At 36.3% G+C, this 18894-nt stretch overlaps 1 protein-coding gene and 1 pseudogene across 2 annotated transcripts in view; both read right to left on the bottom strand.

The window, feature by feature from the left end:
• NUP210L (nucleoporin 210 like) overlaps positions 1-18894 on the bottom strand; it is a 130660-nt gene that overhangs the window by 74559 nt on the left and 37207 nt on the right. Inside the window, exons 13-15 of the mRNA XM_079152687.1 lie at positions 18384-18582; positions 9230-9375; positions 2694-2915 (exon numbers count right to left, since the gene is read on the bottom strand). Of these exons, the coding sequence (XP_079008813.1) occupies positions 2694-2915; positions 9230-9375; positions 18384-18582 (567 nt within the window). The remainder of the gene's footprint in view (positions 1-2693; positions 2916-9229; positions 9376-18383; positions 18583-18894) is intronic.
• On the bottom strand, positions 5286-6998 carry LOC306654312 (ribosomal L1 domain-containing protein 1-like; annotated as a pseudogene). The gene is made up of 2 exons: positions 6792-6998; positions 5286-6501 (listed from the first exon to the last, which is right to left on the bottom strand). The product of its transcript is annotated as a ribosomal L1 domain-containing protein 1-like (transcript).

Below are 18894 nucleotides of genomic sequence, written 5' to 3' on the forward strand. Positions count from 1 at the left end.
ATTTTCAATTTCATTGCTTGAAACTGATCTGTTTAAATTTTCTGTGTCTTCCTGGTTTGATTTGGGTAGGTCAAATGGCTCTGAAATTTGTCGATGTCTTCAAGATTTTCTATTTTATTAGAGTATAAATTTTCAAAATAGTTTGATTATTGTCTGTATCTCAGTAGTGTGTTGTGATATTTCCTTTTTCATCATGAATTTTAGAAATTTGAATTTTCTCTTTTTCTTTGTTAGCTTGGCTAAGGGTTTATGGATTTTATTTATTTTTTAAAGAACCAACTTTTTGTGGCTCAGGAGGCTGAGGCAGGAGGATCGTGTGTTCAAAGCCAGCTTCAGCAAAAGCGAGGTGCTAAGCAACTCAGTAAGACCCTCTCTCTAAATAAAATACAAAATAGGGCTGGGGGTGTTAATAAGTGTCCCTGAATTCAATCCCTGGTACAAAAAAAAAAAAAAAACTTTTTGTTTTGTTGATTTTTAAAAATTTTTTCGTTTCAATTTCATTGGTTTCAGCTCTGATTTTAATTATTTCCTATCTTATACTTGTTTTGGTGTTGATTTGTTCTTCTTTTTCTAGAGTTTTGAGATATAATGTTAGGTTATTTATTTGGTAACTTTCTAGTCTTTTAATGAATGAGCTTAATCATATATTGGATTCTTAACCCTAATCAAACTGTAAACCTTTGTTACTAGTTTTTTATTTGTTTGTTTGTTTTTCATTTTTGCAGTGCTGGGATTGAACCCAGGACCTCACACATGCTAGAAAAACACCCTTGGGCATGCTGGGCAACTACCCTACCACTTTAACTACACTCCTAGCTCTTTTCATTATTTAATTAATTAATTAATTAATTTATTATTATTATTATTTTTGTACCAGGGATTGAACGCAGGGACACTTAACCATGGAGTCACATCTTCAGCCCTTTTAATGTTTTATTTAGAAACAGGGTTTTGCTAAATTGCTGAAGCTGGCTTTGAACTCAAAATCCTCCTGCCTCAGCCTCCCAAGTGCTGGGATTACAGGCATGTGTCACCACACCCAGTCTTATTTTTATATTGAGACAAGGTCTCACTAAATTGCTGAGGCTGGCCTGGAACTTGGGATCCTCCTGCCTCAGGCTCCTGAGTAGCTGGGATTACAAGTGTGAACCACCATCCCCACCTATTAGTAGTTTTGATAGAGGCAGGGCAGAACTTTGAATAACACCTAAGCAAATGCATCATTGCCTCTAAAAATAATAAAAACTAATTCACGGGTTGTAGTGGCACACACCTGTATTCCCAGCAACTTGGGAGACTGAGGCGAAAGGATCACAAGTTGGAGTTGGGCCTGAGCAATTTAGCGCGGCCCTAAGCAACTTAGCGAGACCCTAGCTCAAAAAAAAAAAAAAATTTTTTTTAAGTTTTTTTTTTTTTTTTTTTTTTTAAAGGATTGGGAATATAACTCAGTGGTACAGTGCCCCTGGGTTCAATCCCCAGTAATCACCACCACCCACCCCACCCGGCACCCTCCAAAAAATCTAATTCAATTAAGAGAGAACAAAATACTCTTACCAGTGCAGATCTGTTTCCTCAAAATTACTAAAGACAGTTGACACTTTAAAGTTTCTCTTCCTTAATCAGTTCACAGGTTTCTTAAAAGACTAGGAATAGAACCACCATATGACCGAGCTGTACCACTTCTTGGTATTTATCCTAAAGTATTAAAGTAAGCATACTACAGCAATACATGCATACCCATGTTTATAGCACACAATTTACAATAGCCAAACTATGTAACCAGCCTAGGTGTCCATCAATGAATGAATGCATAAAGAAAACGTGGTATATATACACAAGGAGTTTTATTCAACCATTAAGAAGAATGAAATGATGTTATTTGCAGAAAATGGATGGAACTTGAGAACATTATATTACATGAAATAAGTCAAACTCAGGAAGTCAAGAGTTGCTTATTTTCTCTCATATGTGGAAGCTAGAGAGGAAAAGGGAAAAGAAAGTGGGGGCAGGGAGTATCTTACAAAAAATGAAGGGAGATCCGTACAGTAGACGAAAGGGACCAGCGGGAGAGAGCAGAAGAAGGAAAGGTGAAATACTGGGGAGAATATTGACCAAATTATGTTGTTATATTGCATGCATGTGTGGATATGTAATAATAAATCTCACCATTATAATGTATGATTTTAATACACCAATAAAAAAGGGGAGGGGTGGGAGGGATGGGGGAAGGGAAAAAATAACAGAATGAATCAAACAACATTACCCTATGTAAATTTATGATTACACAAATGTTATGCCTTGACTCCATGTACAAACAGAGAAACAACATGTATCCCATTTGTTTACAATAATAAAAAAAAAGGGGGGGGGAAGTATCTTTTCTTTGAAGGTAAGAAACCAATATCCTCTAGTCTAGACAATGGGAAAATTAATTATAGTGATAAAGTAAAAATAATGTAAAGTAAATTCATTCTACAAAAATATCTTGTATTGTTAAACAAGCTGTTAGAATTCTCAGATGAGCAAATGGAAACCACTGATTATAATTAAAGGATAGTACTGAAAAAAAAAGATCCTAATAATCAATAATTAGAATTTTCCTATCTAAACTAAATCAATTAGAATCTGAAAAGGAATGGCTGGTAGTACAAAGGAGTTGAAGAAATATTAGGGGGAAAAGATTATTTTCATACTTGTTCCCCTAAATCCAGGCACAGGATTCGGTATATGTACTGGTTCTGTTTTCTCTTAGCTGGTAGCCGGACTTCTGTCACTCCAACCTTCTCTGTCTTCTCCATGCTCAGCTCCAAAAAAAATCGGGAGGGTTCCAAGATCCATGGCCGAGGGCCCCCTTCAAACACTATTTCCTTCACAGACTTCCATGTCACCAATGCCACTTCCACAGGGTTTATGGCCTGATCACATTTAAAGAAATTAAATGGTTGGTTAGGAAATTCAACATTTAACATTTTTTTTAAAATTTTTTATTTTTTTAAATTTTTTTTTAACATTTTTTTCTAATTCATTTATTATTATTATTATTATTTGAGTCAGAGTCTTACTATGTTGCCCAAGCTGGTCTTAAATTCCTGGGCTCGGGGTCCTTCTGCCTCAGCTTCCTAGAGCTGGAACTACAGGTATACCTGTCATGCCCTGTTAGTTTTTTTTTTTAAGGTGAAATACTATTTATCTGAATATGCTAAAAATGATGTTAGACTTAATTCTCAAGTTAAGTAAAATGTATGTCATGCCCTTCACTTGGAATACTTCTGAACCTCTGTACTAAACTAGAGTCTATCTATGATTCAAATCTAACTGATGTGTTGCCTTATCCACTAATTGGTGCCCAGTCATTCCAGACCACAACTATTTCAGCAACCTCAATACTTTTATTTATCTCTACCACTCATTTGTACACTTTCATCTCCAAATACTACTTAGCAAATGTGATGTACAAGTCTAATAACTTTTTTTTTTCACCTTTGTTTTGTTTATTTAGTTTTTTAATGTGGTACTGGGGATTGAACCCAGTGCCTCATACATGCTAGGCAAGTGCTCTACCACTGAACCACAACCCCAGCCCAAGTCTAATAATTCTTGTTGTGTTCTCTAGTTATGTAAATTCCTCAAGAGGCAAGAATAACTTATGCCAATTTTTTTAGAGAATTTCTCTTCATCAATGGGATTTAGTACAAGGCTGTTGTTTAACTGCACATAAAAGTATTGTTTAAATAACTGCACAAGCATTTTAAGTCAATACTTTACTTAAGTATCAAAAAACTTCTGCTCTAAAAACATAAAAATAATACATGTGTATACTTCATCATATTTCTCAAAAAACTTTATAACCTAAAAGGTAGAGAAGAGAGGTATTATTCACTGCAGTTCACAGAGGAGTTGTACATCACTTATATATGAGGAATCTGGCATTAGGGGAATGAAGTTTATTTTGTACTGGGTATTGAACTGAGGGGTGCTTAACCACTGAGCCATATCCCCATCCCTTTTTTTATTTTTCACATTTTAAGACAGGATCTCACTAAGTTGCTTAGGGCCTCACTAAGTTGGTAAGGCTGGTGTTGAACTTGTGATTCTCCAACCGTAGCCTCCCAAGCTGCCCAGCAGAATAAAGTATTTTTGAAGTACAGGTTATTCTTTTTTTTTTTTTTTTTTTTTTTTGGACTGGTACAAGAAATTGAACCCAGGTGTACTTAACCACTGAGCCACATGCCCAACCTTTTTTTTTGTTGTTTTCTTTTGAGACAGGGTCTTGCTCAGGACCTTGCTAAATCCTGAGGCTGGCTTTGAACTTGTGATCTTCCTGCCTCACCCTCCTGAGCCGCTGGAATTTCAGGTGTGCTCCACCATGCCCGGCAAGTACAGGTTATTCTTGTATGGTGCTCAAGTGTCTACAACGTTGACCAAATCATAAAATGAAGTAGAGTTGAAACAATTATTCTAAAAGTGTAAGCAAACCATATTTTATTATTTCTTTTCAGAACTAGTCAATCATGTATTATTGAATATCATTAAAATTAAATATTTCTGCCAAGCACAGTGGAGCACAGTGGAGCACGCCTGTAATCCCAGCAACTCAGGAGACTGAGACAGGAGGACCACAAGTTCAAGGCTAGCATCAGCAATTTAGTGAGGCCCTAAGCAATTTAATGAGGCTATTTAAAATGCAAATTATAATAAACAAAGTTCTTTCTTTTTTGTCTTTTTCCTTTCTTTTCTTCTTTTTCTCCTTTTTCTTTTTATTTTGTCTCAAAATAAAAAAATAAAAAGGACTGGGGATGTAGCCAAGTGGTAAAGCACCCATGGGTTCAATTCCCAATACAAATTAAATAAATAAATAAATATAGAAAAGTTTTTTTTTGTTGTTTTTTGCTGCTAACATTACATTTTAATAATAAAATACACAACCATAGAGAAGCACTCTATTTTCCCTCTATTACGTTAGCAAATACACAGAATAATTAAAATTTGACTTTACTTCAAAGCACTTTTAACCAGCTCCACTGGCTCTTTTAACCAGCTACATGTCAGAATTACCTGTGCAGGTTTTAAATAATATTTAGGTATAGGCTTCAATTTTGGAGAAGTTTGAAATGCAGGTTAGGCCTGAGTATTTTTATTTTTATTTATTTTCTGTGGTGCTAGGGATGGAACCTAGGACCTTGTGCATGCTAGCCTTGTGCTCTACCACTGAGTTACATTCCCAGTCCAGGACCCAAGTATTTTTGAAAAGTTCTCCTTTTCAAGGAGAGCTCTTTCTGGTTGAGTCATTGATTTGGGGTTGACTGGGCCACTCTGGGTTTCTTCCACCACTGTTTGGGGATGTTGGAAGCTTTTCTTGCAGATAAACTAGAAGCAGTGAAGAGCTTGGCCTCTGGCTTTTTAGGAGTCTGTTTTGGGTCTTTTTGCTCCAGCGCAGGGTTTCTTTCTTTCTTCTTCTGTTCCACTTTTCGCTTCTTCACTGGGCCTTTACCTGGGGTCTCAGGCTCTGCAGTTTCTGGGGTCTCTGCAGCTGACAGGGCCTTTCTCTTCCTGGCACCAGGTGTGCCAGGACCAAGACTTTTTTTTGGAGACTTCTTTCCTGTGGCCTTGACATTTTCTTTGTCCAGAGAGTCGTCTATTGCTTCTACTTGTGGAATTTCTTCATCAGATGCATGTGTTTTTAACTGGTGCTTTATAGGCTTTTTTTTTTTTTTTTTTTCTTCTGAGACCCAGGGCCCTTCACTGGACCACCAATTTTAGGTGCCGCTTCACCTTTATGTAGGGCTGTAACCTCCCAAGCCCATCGCCTTAACTTCTTGTTTTTCTTCTTCAATTTCTGTTTTTCACAAATTTTTTTCTTTCTCTTTCACAAATTTTTTTCTTTGCCTTCTCTTCCTTCAGATTGCGGAAGGACACGGTCTCATCCTGACAGCTGACAAATGAGGAAAAAATGGGAAGGGCAACAGACTTCTCAGTCTTCACAAAGAGGAGTTTCACGCTCTCCCACTTCTCTGGCAGTTTTCTGAGAGACTTTTTGTGATGGCAGTGATGTTTTCAATGATGTACTGAGTCTGCATCCCTGTGTGACCCAGCGTATCCTGTAAGAGCTACTCTTGGAGATGTATAAGACAGTTCCACCTACAGAGCTGTCGATTACTTTCAATAAATTCTTGGCCAGAGGGTTTACAGGCACTGGAACTTTCTTCCTTCCATAGAAATGCCTCCCTGTGTATGAGGGCAAAAGTCTCTGGATTCTGTCATCAGCAAGGAAGAAGTCAAAACTACCCAGAAGGCAGAGCTTAGCTCCGTGGGCTTTATATTCCATTTTTTAAGGCTCTGAAAGGAATAATCCGAGAGATGGTTTTAATTCCATGCTTGTTCAAAAGTTTTCTGTAGAAACCTTCCATCTCTTCAGTTGATTTGCACTCATCTTAGTAAATAAACAGACGTCTGCAAATCTGATCGAATACCATGAGGCAAGGACAATCTGATCCTTAGTTTCTGAAAGCACCCAGAAACTACTCCAGATGCTGGGAACTCATGGAAGGGACAGGCAGTGTCTGCCCGCAGGGAGGGGAGAGAGGGGAGGGGGGGGGAGAGGGGGGATAGAGAGGAGAGAGAAAGAAAATGGTGGGGGAGCTATTCTAAGTAGCAGAATTTTGCTGGCTAATAACAATGGACCAATGACTGACTAGGAAGTTTGCTGGGTTAACAATCTGGGTTGTAAAGTGGTGCGTGTGGGGGGCAGAGTAATGGCGGCAGCAAAATAGCAGATCTGATGCTAATAGTTCCTTTCTGGAATTTTTCCATAATATCACAATTAAAAATAAATTTTCACTTTCATTCAAAAACAATCCACTATTGTTTTTTCTGGACCTGGAATGTGTCAACAGAGCTTCCAGTGCCTTTGTAATCTGCTCTTTGTCCAGCTGGTTTCGCAGTCTGATCAACTGGAGTCGCAGAGGAGGTTGCAGTGACAGCTTAGAAGGACAAGCCATCCATTCGCCCTCACCCCGTGCCCACTTGCGGGCTCAACCACACTATAAAACTTTTTAAAACATTATTCCTATCTCTAATGGTAGCATTCTCTTAAATGAGGCATATACAATTAACAATTATTCACTGATGGTCCACTGGGAATATAGTAATAGAAATCCAAATAATGTGCTGCTTCACAGTAGAGCTCATTGGGGAAAGTTTTAGAGTAGGTAGAGTATAATGAGTATTACAAAAAGACACAACACAGGGCTAAGAATGTAGCTCTGTGGTAGAATGCTTAGCTAGCATGTATGAAACCCTGACTTTGATTCCTAGTACAAAAACCAAACCAAACCAAAACAAACAAACAAACCCAGAATGTTACAGAAACTTTTTACAGAGGAAATTAATAGAATATGAACTTGGAAGGTTTCTTTAAGAAAGAAAAAGAGATAATTTCTTTTTCTTAGATACATAGTCCAAAATTAATCAGACCAACTGAATAGAGCTGGAAGTAAAAAGACAATTGAAAATGATACCATATACTGAAACAATAGTGATAACAAAGGTAGACTACATATACATATATATATATATATTTTTTTTTTTTTTTTCAGCACTAGGGATTGAGCCCAGAATCTTACAAATGCTAGATAAGTGCTTTACCTCTGAGTTAAATTCCTACCTCCAAGATACATATGTTTTTACATACTCTCTTTCAGCAGGTAAAGGGAAAGAAGCATGAGTAAAGCATTTGGTAGAAAAAGAAAATTATCATGTTTCTTTCCTTTAAGGATGGTTTACACTCAGAGATCTGATTTACAGACAATAAATATGAGATAAGCCTAAGGATAAAAGTAAGAAAATTACAGTAAGCCATAGTCACGCACTTCCACTTCTTTTGGCAAATAAGATGATTCTTCCACGAGGGAACCAATGAAATGTATTCAAATCCTCAATGTGCTAAAATGTTTAATACATATACTGCACGATGTGAATGAAGCCAACTTAAAATGCTGATTATAATGAACAAACAAGTTATCTTTCTTTTTTGTCTTTTTCTTTTCTTTTCTTTTCTTTTCTTTTCTCTTCTTTTTTTTTTTTTTTTTCTTTTTATTTATTTAATACTGGTGTTGAACCCAGAGACACTCTACCACTGAACTACATGGTTTCATGGTTTATTTTGAAAAAGGGTGTTGCTAAATTTCCCAGGTTGGCCTTGAACTTGGAATCCTCCTGTCTCAGCCTCCCAAGTAGCTCAGATTGCAGCATGTCCCACAGTGCCTGGTACAAGTCATCTTTTTTAAATCTCTCTTTTTTTTTTGGTAACCAACTGTACCTCAGAATTTTTTAAAAAATAATAATGTACCTTGCTTCTTTTATTAGTGTTGACTTTTTCCTTATTCTAAGAGTCATGGATTCAGGATTTGTCAGTAACTAGCAGTAAGAACTTATAAACATTAATTTTTAGCTTCTGATGGAATCAAATATGTAGAAAGCATGCAAGGCTATACTTGTATTATGAACCATTTCTTATAATATCCACATTATAGTGGATCATTCCTTAGGGATCAAAATATTGTTGTGCTGGAAAATCCTTAAATATGTAGGGTGAAAGATGACTGAAAGACTTCCCTGTATAGGATAAAAAACAATCTTTCAGGGTTCTTTAAAAGAGAGTACGCTAATATTCTATATTTTGGTTTTTACATATACAAACATATGTAAAAATTCAAATAATACTTTCAGATTACTACTTAAGGTAGGGATGGGGATGTGGCCCAGTGTTTACACACCTCTGGGTTCAATTTCTGGTTAAAAAAAATAGATTGCTACTTAATGTACTTTACTGTACAAATTTAATACTTCAGTAAAAAAAGAAAAAAATAAGGAGAAATATCTAAAACTTGCTAATGCAACTTGAAAATATTCCTGAATATCTTAATTCAGCAAGCATAAGGTAGAAGCATGAGGGAGTAAATTCCCTGAAACTCAGGTTTGATGAGAGAGTATATATCTAAAAACAAAAAAGTGGGGCTGGGATACAACTTAGTGGTAAAGCACTTGCCTAGAATGTGTCAGGCCCTCCGTTTGATCCTTAGTGCTACACACACACACACACAAAAAGTGGTAAATACGAACACAAATATCACTGATCTGTAGTGAATACAGATGACTAGGTAGTCCCTAAGTGCAGAGTTGGGTCCGTGAAAAGAAATGAATGACAGTGTCTTACTATGAAATATCTTACCTTTAAGGGTTCATAAGCAGCAAATGTGGCACTGCTTTCCAAGTATTCTTCATATTCAGTCACACTCACTATTACCAGAGTATGGCCCAGAGATTTGGCTGCTATGTGTGTACTGGAACAATACATTGGTCCAGGTCTTTGAATACCTTTGAATCAAAAAACCATTAATAATTAGTAAATTCTCCAGGAAATTAGACGTTAGAAATATAAGAATTCTAACACATTAAAAAATACCATTATCAGTTGTGGTGTAGCTTAGTATTACTGTATTTGCCTAGCATGCACAAGTCCCTGGGTTCACTCTCTAGCAACACACACACACACACAAAACCCAAAACAAAACAAAACAAAAAACTCAAACGGGGCAATGGTATGCACTTGTAACCCCAGCTACTTGGGAGACTGAGGTGGAAGGATCACTTGCATCCAGAAGTTCAAGTTCAGGCTAGGCAACATAGTAAGACCCTGTCTCATAGATAAAAAAAAAAAAAAAAACTCACACTCACTACTAGGCTCTGATTTTTATATCTTTTTTTTTTTTCTTTTGTGGGACTGGGGATTAAACTTAGGGTCCTGCACTTGCTATGTAAGCACTCTACCATTTAGCAACATTGCCAGTTCAATGTCAGGTTGATATAAGAATCTGTTTCTTCTAATAACAGACATATTATATAAAAAACAATTCAATCTACAGTGAGGATACAAATGTGAGCAAAGATCCTTACCTCCTGACCTTAAGGCACTTATAGTTTAGAAGGGGAGAATAAACATGTACATAAATTACTTAAAGTATTACCAGAAAGTGTTAAGTATGATAGAGGTTTAGAAGACAGGAAGATGATTTCTAATAAAAAAGACTTAAATAAAGTATTTCAAGTTGAGAAATAGCTTGAACAAAGAAATATAAATGAGACATGAATGAGTATATGAGGGAAATGTAAGAGAAAATTTAACCAAAGTAGTTGACTTAGCTAGAACCATACATACTGTCATGATGAAATTGACTGGTTATACTGTAGAGGGCTATAAAGACTAAACTAAAAGGATTTCTGCTCTATTCTTTTGGCAAAGATAGTCCTCTAAAATGTTTTGAATAGAAAAAGTAATATTGAAGTTAAAAAGTAATATTGAAGTTAAGCCGCATGAAGATTGATCTGGTAGCCATGATTATCCAGGCAAGAACAGCTGAAAGGTATTGGTGTACCCTACATAAGAGCTGATGAGAGCCTGAAGATCAGAGAAGGCACTTCGAGCAGAGGCAAGAGATGTGATTAGTACTACATACCAGTAAGTAAAAAAGAAGTCCAAGTTGATGCCACTTCTGTAGATGTACTGTGAGAATTAAATGAGTTAATACATGAAAGTATTCAGAACAGAGTCTGGAAAATACTAGATTTTAGATGTTACTACTATCATATTGATAAAAAAAGACAGGGATGAGGATAAACTATGATGCTCAATAGCAAGAAAAGATGCTAACCTTTATGAATAGACCATTCTTATTTTCCTTTTTTTTTTTTTTTTCTTTGCTGAAAGAAAAGGTTGTGTTTGGTTTTCTTCTTTAATTTATTTTTATTGTAAACAAATGGGATACATGTTGTTTCTGTTTGTACATGGAGTAACAGCATACCATTTGCGAAATCATACTATTACATAGGTTAATGATGTTTGATTCATTCTGTTATTTTTTCCTTTCCCCCACCCCTCCCACCTCTCTTTTCCCTCTATACAGTTCCTCCTTCCTCCATTCTTGCCCCCCTCCCACCCCCTATCATTCACCAGGTAGGAATTAAAAGGATGTTCTTTGTATCCTAAAAACGCCAAAGAGGGTTGGTTGACTTGATTTACAAAAAGATACATGACATGCTACTTTTAGCTTTTAAAAAATAAAAAACTCATAAGTAGTATACTTGATAGTTTATACTTCTACAAGTTTTCTGTTCCAATCTTTGTTATTGCCCATAATGTGTATTTGTCTTCATTGTATATATATCATTTAGGGTTCCTTTAAAAGTTATTTCATATACATATTTCTATGTTATCAAGTACCACATAGAGTACTTTATTCTAAAAATCCAAATGGTCAACGTGCCATTTTATTTAGCATTGTCCCCAACATTGAACTTTTATTTCCAAATTTTTACTTTTGTAAATGGCATAACTGAATATCTTTGTACATTTTTTCTTCTTTTGCTTAATTTCCATATGGTATAATAACAGAAACAGAGGTATTACTGGATAAATATATGAGAAATTAATCTGTTTAATGCCTTGAAATTATAGAAGTACCCTGATTTGGGGGGTGGATACTGGGGATTGAACCCAGGGCACTCTACCACTGAGCTATATCACCAGCCCTTTTTATTTTTTATTTTTGGGTGAGGGTCTCACTAAGTTACCCAGTGAGCTTTTGAGGGGAACACCTCATATCCAAACCTTAACCTTCTGCCCCTGACCACCAAAAGCTCACACTCGACAATGCAAAATACATTTAGTCCATTCCCAAGAGTCTCCATAGTCTCAACAGTTCTGAGATTGTTGTAAATTCAAGGCCCAAGTCGTCTCTGAAGCTCAAAGTAATTGAGAGCTCCTGTAAAATTAAAAGCAATTTACAAGTATCCAACATATAAAGGTACAGAGTAAAGATTTCTATTCACAAAAATAGGAGCATAGAAAGAAGGGATGGGATGAAAGCAAGAGCAAAATCCAGATCCTATAGTTCGGTATCTAGCATCTGAAGCACATAGCATGATGTCCTCTCCAAAGGGCTTGCGTAGCTCTGCCCCTGTGGCTTTATGGGTTGCAGCCCAAGTGGCCTTTCTGTTGGCTTTGTTTCTGTTCAATTCTTCTTCTTTTTTTTTAAATTTATTTTTATTGTAAACAAATGGGATACATGTTGTTTCTGTTTGTACATGGAGTAACAGCATACCATTTGCGTAATCATACATTTACATAGGGTAATGATGTTTGAATCATTCTGTCATTTTTTCCTTCCCTCCCACCCCTCCTACCCCTCTTTTCCCTCTATACAGTCCCTCCTTCCTCCATTCTTGCCCCCCTCCCACCCCCTATTATGTGTAATCATCCGCTTATCAGCCAGATCATTTGTCCTTTGGTTTTTTGAGATTGGCTTATTTCACTTTGCATGATATTCTCCAATTTCATCCATATGCCTGCAAATGCCATAATTTTATCATTCTTCCTGGTGGAGTAATATTCCATTGTATATATATACCACAGTTTCTTTATCCATTCATCAATTGAAGGGCATCTAGATTGGTTCCACAGTCTGGCTATTGTGAATTGAGCAGCTATGGACATTGATGTGGCTGTATCTCTGAAGTATGCTGATTTTAAGTCCTTTGGTTATAGGTCAAGGAGTGGGATCGCTGGGTCAAATGGTGGTTCCATTCCAAGTTTTCTAAGGAATTTCCACACTGCTTTCCAGAGTGGCTGCACTAATTTGCAGCCCCACCAGCAATGTATGAGTGTACCTTTTTCCCCACATCCTCTCCAACACCTATTGTTGCTTGTATTCTTGATAATTGCCATTCTAATTGAGGTGAGATGGGATCTTAGTGTAGTTTTGATTTGCATTTCTCTTATTACTAAAGATGGTGAACATTTTTTCATATGTTTGTTGATTGCTTGTAGATCTTCTTCTGTGAAGTGTCTGTTCATATCCTTAGCCCATTTGTTGATTGGGTTATTTGTATTCTTGGTGTAGAGTTTTTTGAGTTCTTTATATATTCTGGAAATTAGTGCTCTATCTGAAGTATGAGTGGCAAAGATTTCTCCCACTCTGTAGGCTCTCTCTTCACATTGCTGATAGTTTCCTTTGCTGAGAGAAAGCTATTTAGTTTGAATCTGTCCCAGTTATTGATTCTTGCTTTTATTTCTTGTGCTATGGGAGTCCTGTTAAGGAAGTCTGATCCTAAGCCAACAAGTTGAAGATTTGGACCTACTTTTTCTTCTATAATCTGCAGGGTCTTAGGTCTGTTTTCAAGGTCCTTGATCCATTGTGAGTTGATTTTTGTGCAGGGTGAGAGATAGGGGTTTAGTTTCATTCTCTTGCATGTGGATTTCCAGTTTTCCCAGCACCATTTGTTGTTGAAGAGGCTATCTTTTCTCCATTGCATATTTTTGGCACCTTTGTCTAGTATGAGAAAATTGTATTTATTTGGGTTTGTGTCCATGTCCTCTATTCTGTACCATTGATCTACCTGTCTATTTTGGTGCCAATACCATGCCGTTTTGTTGTTGTTGTTGTTGCTGTTGTTACTATTGCTTTGTAGTATAGTTGAAGTTCTGGTATTGCAATACCCCCTGTTTCATTCTTCCTGCTAAGGATTGCTTTAGCTATTCTTCTTATTCTTCCAGATGAATTTCACGATTGCTTGCTCTATTTCTGTAAGGTATGTCATTGGGATTTTAATTGGAATTGCATTGAATCTGTATAACACTTTTGGCAGTATGGCCATTTTGACAATATTAATTCTGCCTATCTAAGAACATGGGAGATCTTTCCATCTTCTAAGGTCTTCCTCAATTTCTTTCTTCAATATTTTGTAGTTTTCATTGTAGAGATCTTTTACCTCTTTGGTTAGATTGATTCCCAAGTATTTTTTTTTTTTTTTGAGGCTATTGCAAATGGAGTTGTTTTCCTCATTTCCCTTTCAGCTGTTTCTCTAAATATATAATCATGTCATCAGCAAACAGGGATAGTTTGAGTTCTTCTTTTCCAATTCATATCCCTTTAATTTCTTTGGTTTGTCTAATTGCTCTGGCCAGAGTCTCAAGAACGATGTTGAATAGAAGTGGTGAAAGAGGGCATCCCTGCCTTGTTCCAGTTTTTAGGGGGTATGCTTTCAGTTTTTCACCATTTAGAATGATATTAGCCATGGGCTTAGCATAAATGGCCTTTGCAATGTTAAGGAATGTTCCCACTATCCCTATTTTTTCTAGTGTTTTGAGCATGAAGGGGTGCTGTATTTTATCAAATGCTTTTTCTGCATCTATTGAAATAATCATGTGATTCTTGACTTTAAGTCTATTAATATGGTGAATTATGTTTATTGATTTCCTGATGTTGAACCAACCTTGCATCCCTGACGATTTTCTTAATATGTTTTTGGATACAGTTTGCCAATATTTTGTTAAGGATCTTTACATCTATATCATCAAGGATATTGGGCTAAAATTTTCTTTCCTTGATGTGTCTTTTCCTGGTTTGGGTATGAGGGTGATGTTAGCTTCGTAGAATGAGTTTGGTAGGGGTACCCTCCTTTTCTATTTCCTGGAATTCTTTGAGAAGTATTGGAATGAGTTCTTCTTTGAAGGTCTTGTAGAACTCGGATGAGAATCCATCTGTTCCTGGGTTTTTCTTGGATGGCAGGTTTTTAATGGCTTCTTCTATTTCATTGCTTGATATTGATCTGTTTAAATTGTGTATGTCCTCCTGGTTCAGTTTGGGAGGAGCATATGTCTCTAGAAATTTGTCAATGTCTTCAGAAGTTTATTTTGTTGGAATACAGATTTTCAAAGTAGCTTCTCATTATGTTCTGTATCTCAGTGGTGTCTGTCATGATATTTCCTTTTTCATCACGAATTTTAGTAATTTGAGTTTTCTCTCTCCTCTTTGTTAGTGTGGCCAAGGGTTTGTCTATTTTGTTTACTTTTTCAAAGAACCAACTTTTTGTTTTGTCAATTTTTTGAATTGTTTCTTTTGTTTCAATTTCATTGATTTCAGCTCTGATTTTAATTATTTCCTATCTTCTACTACTTTTGCTGTTATCTGTTCTTCTTTTTCTAGGGCTTTGAGCAGTAATGTTAGGTCATTTAGTTGTTGACTTTTCATTCTTTTCTGGAATGTGCTCCATGCAATGATTTTCCTCTTAGTCCTGCTTTCATAGTGTCCCAGAGATTTTGATATGTTGTATTGTCATTCTCATTGACCTCTAAGAATTTTTTTTTTATCTCCTCCCTGATGTTTTCTGTTATGCATGCTTCATTCAATAGCATATTATTTAGTCTCCAGGTGTTGGAGTAATTTCTGTTTTTTTATTTTGTCATTGATTTCTACTCTCAGTCCATTATGATGTGATAGAACACAAGGCAGTATCTCTATTTTTCTGCATTTCCTAAGGGCTGCTTTGTGGCATAACTTATGGTCTATTTTCGAGAAGGTTCCATGTGCTGCTGAGAAGAAAGTGAACCCACTTGTTGATGGATGGAATATTCTATATATGTCTATTTAGTCTAGGTTATTGATTGTGTTATTGAGTTCTATGGTTTCTTTGGTTGGTTTTTGTCTGGAAGATCTATCTAGTGGTGACAGTGGTGCGTTAAAGTCACCCAGAATTATTGTGTTGTGGTCTATTTGATTCCTGAAATTGAGAAGGATTTGTTTGATGTACATGGAGGCACCGTTTTTTGGGGCATAAATATTTACTATCATTATGTCTTCCTGATTTATGGTTCCCTTAAGCAATATGAAATGTCCTTCTTTATCCCTTCTGACTAACTTTGGCTTGAAATCCACTTTATCTGAAAGAAGGATGGAAACCCCCACTTTTTTACTGATTCCGTGTGTGTGGTAGGTTTTTTCCCATCCTTTCACCTTTAGTCTGTGGATGTCTTTTTCTTTTTCTTTTTTTTTTTTTTTTTTTTGAGTTTAAACTTAAACTTAACTTTAGTAAACATAGCGGTATGTTTTCTTCCTTCCAACATTTGTACCAGTGTAGGCAGTGAGTAGATGGTGATTTGGGTTCAATGAGAATTGTGGTTTAATTAAACTAGTGTTAATACAAGTGGTAGAGGGGAAGGCAATATTTATAAAAAATTGACTGAGGAGTTTAAAATAGTCACAGTTCTGAGGGACATGAGAATTTGAGGAGAGTGATAGATAATGAAATGCAGGTAGAATTAGTAGAGTTGAAATGTTCAGATAGGTTGAAGATTTGTTAGAGTTGAAGTACTATGGTGACCAAACTAAAGATAGGAGATGGTTACAGAGTGAGATATTTGATATTAAGACTAAAGAAAGTGGACTGGGAAAGTAGCTCAGTGGCAAAGTGCTTGCCTGGTGTTTTTTTTAAATTTATTTTTATTGTAAACAAATGGGATACATGTTGTTTCTGTTTGTACATGGAGTAACAGCATACCATTTGCATATTCATACATTTACATAGAGTAATGATGTTTGATTCATTCCATTATTTTTTTCCTTCCCCCCCACCCCTCCCGCCTCTCTTTTCCCTCTATACAGTCCCTCCTTCCTCCATTCTTGTCCCACTCCCACCCCCCATTAAGTGTCATCATCCGCTTATCAGTGAGATCATTCCTCTTTTAGATTTTTGAGATTGGCTTATCTCACTTAACATGATATTCTCCAATTTCATCCATTTGCCTGCAAATGCCATAATTTTATTATTCTTTATAGCTGAGTAATATTCCATTATATATATATACCACAGTTTCTTTATCCATTCATCAATTGAAGGGCATCTAGGTTGGTTCCATAGTCTGGCTATTGTGAATTGAGCTGCTATGAACATTGATGTGGCTGTATCTCTGTAGTATGCTGATTTTAAGTCCTTTGGGTATAGGCTGAGGAGTGGGATAGCTGGGTCAAATGGTAGGTCCATTCCAAGTTTTCTAAGGAATCTCCACACTGCTTTCCAGAGTGGCTGCACTAATTTGCAGTCCCACCAGCAATGTATGAGTGTACCTTTTCCCCACATCCTCTCCAACACCTATTGTTGCTTGTGTTCTTGATAATCGCCATTCTAATTGGGGTGAGATGGAATCTTAGTGTAGTTTTGATTTGCATTTACTAAAGATGTTGAACATTTTTTCATATATCTGTCGATTGCTTGTACATCTTCTGTGAAGTGTCTGTTCATTTCCTTAGCCCATTTGTTGTGGATGTCTTTTTCTATGAGATGAGTCTCTTGCAGGAAGCATATTGTTGGGTCTTTCTTTTTAATCCATTCTGCCAGTCTATATCTTTTGATTGATGAGTTTAGGCCATTAACATTCAGGGTTATTATTGAGATATGATTTGTATTCCCAGTCATTTGGGGCTTATTGTTGGTTTTTAATTTGGCTTGGTTTCTCCTTTGAGTGGTTTTTCTAAGGTATTTCCTCCCGTTGCTGACCTCCATTGTTGTTTTTCATTTCCTCCTCATGGAATATTTTGTTGAGAACATTCTGTAGCGCAGGCTTTCTATTTGTAAATTCTTTTAACTTTTGTTTATCATGGAAGGATTTTATTTCATCTTCAAATCTGAAGATTACTTTTGCTGGGTACAGGATTCTTGGTTGGCAACCATGTTTTTTCAGAGCTTGAAATATGTTGTTCCAGGCCCTTCTAGCTTTTAGAGTCTGGGTTGAGAAGTTGGCTGCTATCCGAATTGGTCTCCCCCTATATGTAATCTGATGCTTTTCTCTCGCGGCCTTCAAAATCCTATCTTTATTTTGAATGTTAGGCATTTTCATTATAATGTCCCTTGGTGTAGATCTGTTGTGATTTTGTGCATTTGGTGTTCTTATTTTCTTTTTTATTAGAAAGATATTTTTTTCCTTTCTTGAGTAAACTTAAAAAATATAGACATTAAATGGCACTGTACTTCTCTTAGAAATAAATATGGTATATGTATTAAAGAAAGAAGAAAAGAGCTTGACACTGGAAAGAGAAGACCTTACTAGAAGCTGAAAACTGATATTTTCCAGCTACTAGGTTATTCAATTTCTGTGTCTTTGTTTCTACACATATAAGTAGATTAATACCTCCTTCAAGGCAATTGACAGAAGCAGTAAAAGTATTAAAAAAAAAATTATAAGCTGGCTGTTGTGGAGCACACCTGTAATCCCAACGGCTCAGGAGACTGAGGCAGGAGGATTGTGAGTTTAAAGCCAGCCTCAGGAACTTGGTGAGGTCGTAGGTAACTTAGAGAGATCCTGTCTCTAAATAAAATATGTAAAGGACTGGGAATGTGACTCACTGGTTAAGCTCCCCGGTACCAAAAAAAATAAAAAGAAAAAGAAAAAAGGAAATATATGAATTCAAACTCAAGTAGTTTCTAAATTTATGACTGGTACCTCAATTCAAGGACAGAGGAAGGAGAAATTTAAAATGGGCTTATACTCTTACCTTCTTTGAGAAGAGTAAAGACTCCTTGCTTATCCATGTTCAGATCCAAGGATAAATGAGAACAGTCTGTGAATGCCATGATCTCTCTGGTCTCCTTATTTACATGATACATTGCAATGGGGATTTCTATAATCTGGCCAATCTCCACATCAGCATGAAATGGTAACAGTTCCACTTTGTTCAGTTTTAGGACATATATCTAGAGGAAAAACAATTTACCTTTTTGGAAATTCTTAGAAATAAGGAAATCATTCCTTAAATATTTAAATATACACACAAAATGGGAGTGGCAGTGCATGTGACTTGGGAGGCTGAGACAGGAGGATCACAAGTTTGAGACCAGCCTCAGAAACTTAGCAAGTCCTAAGCACCTCAGTGAGAACCTATTTCAAAATTTAAAAAATGAAAAGGGCTGGGAATGTTGCTCAATGGTTATGTGTCCCTGGAGTAAATCCCAGACACCAAAAATTTTTAAATTAAATAAATAAACACACAAACATGAACATGCCAG

This window comes from Sciurus vulgaris, assembly GCF_902686455.1.
Source record: "Sciurus vulgaris genome assembly, chromosome: 1".
Classification (NCBI taxonomy): Eukaryota; Metazoa; Chordata; class Mammalia; order Rodentia; family Sciuridae; genus Sciurus; species Sciurus vulgaris.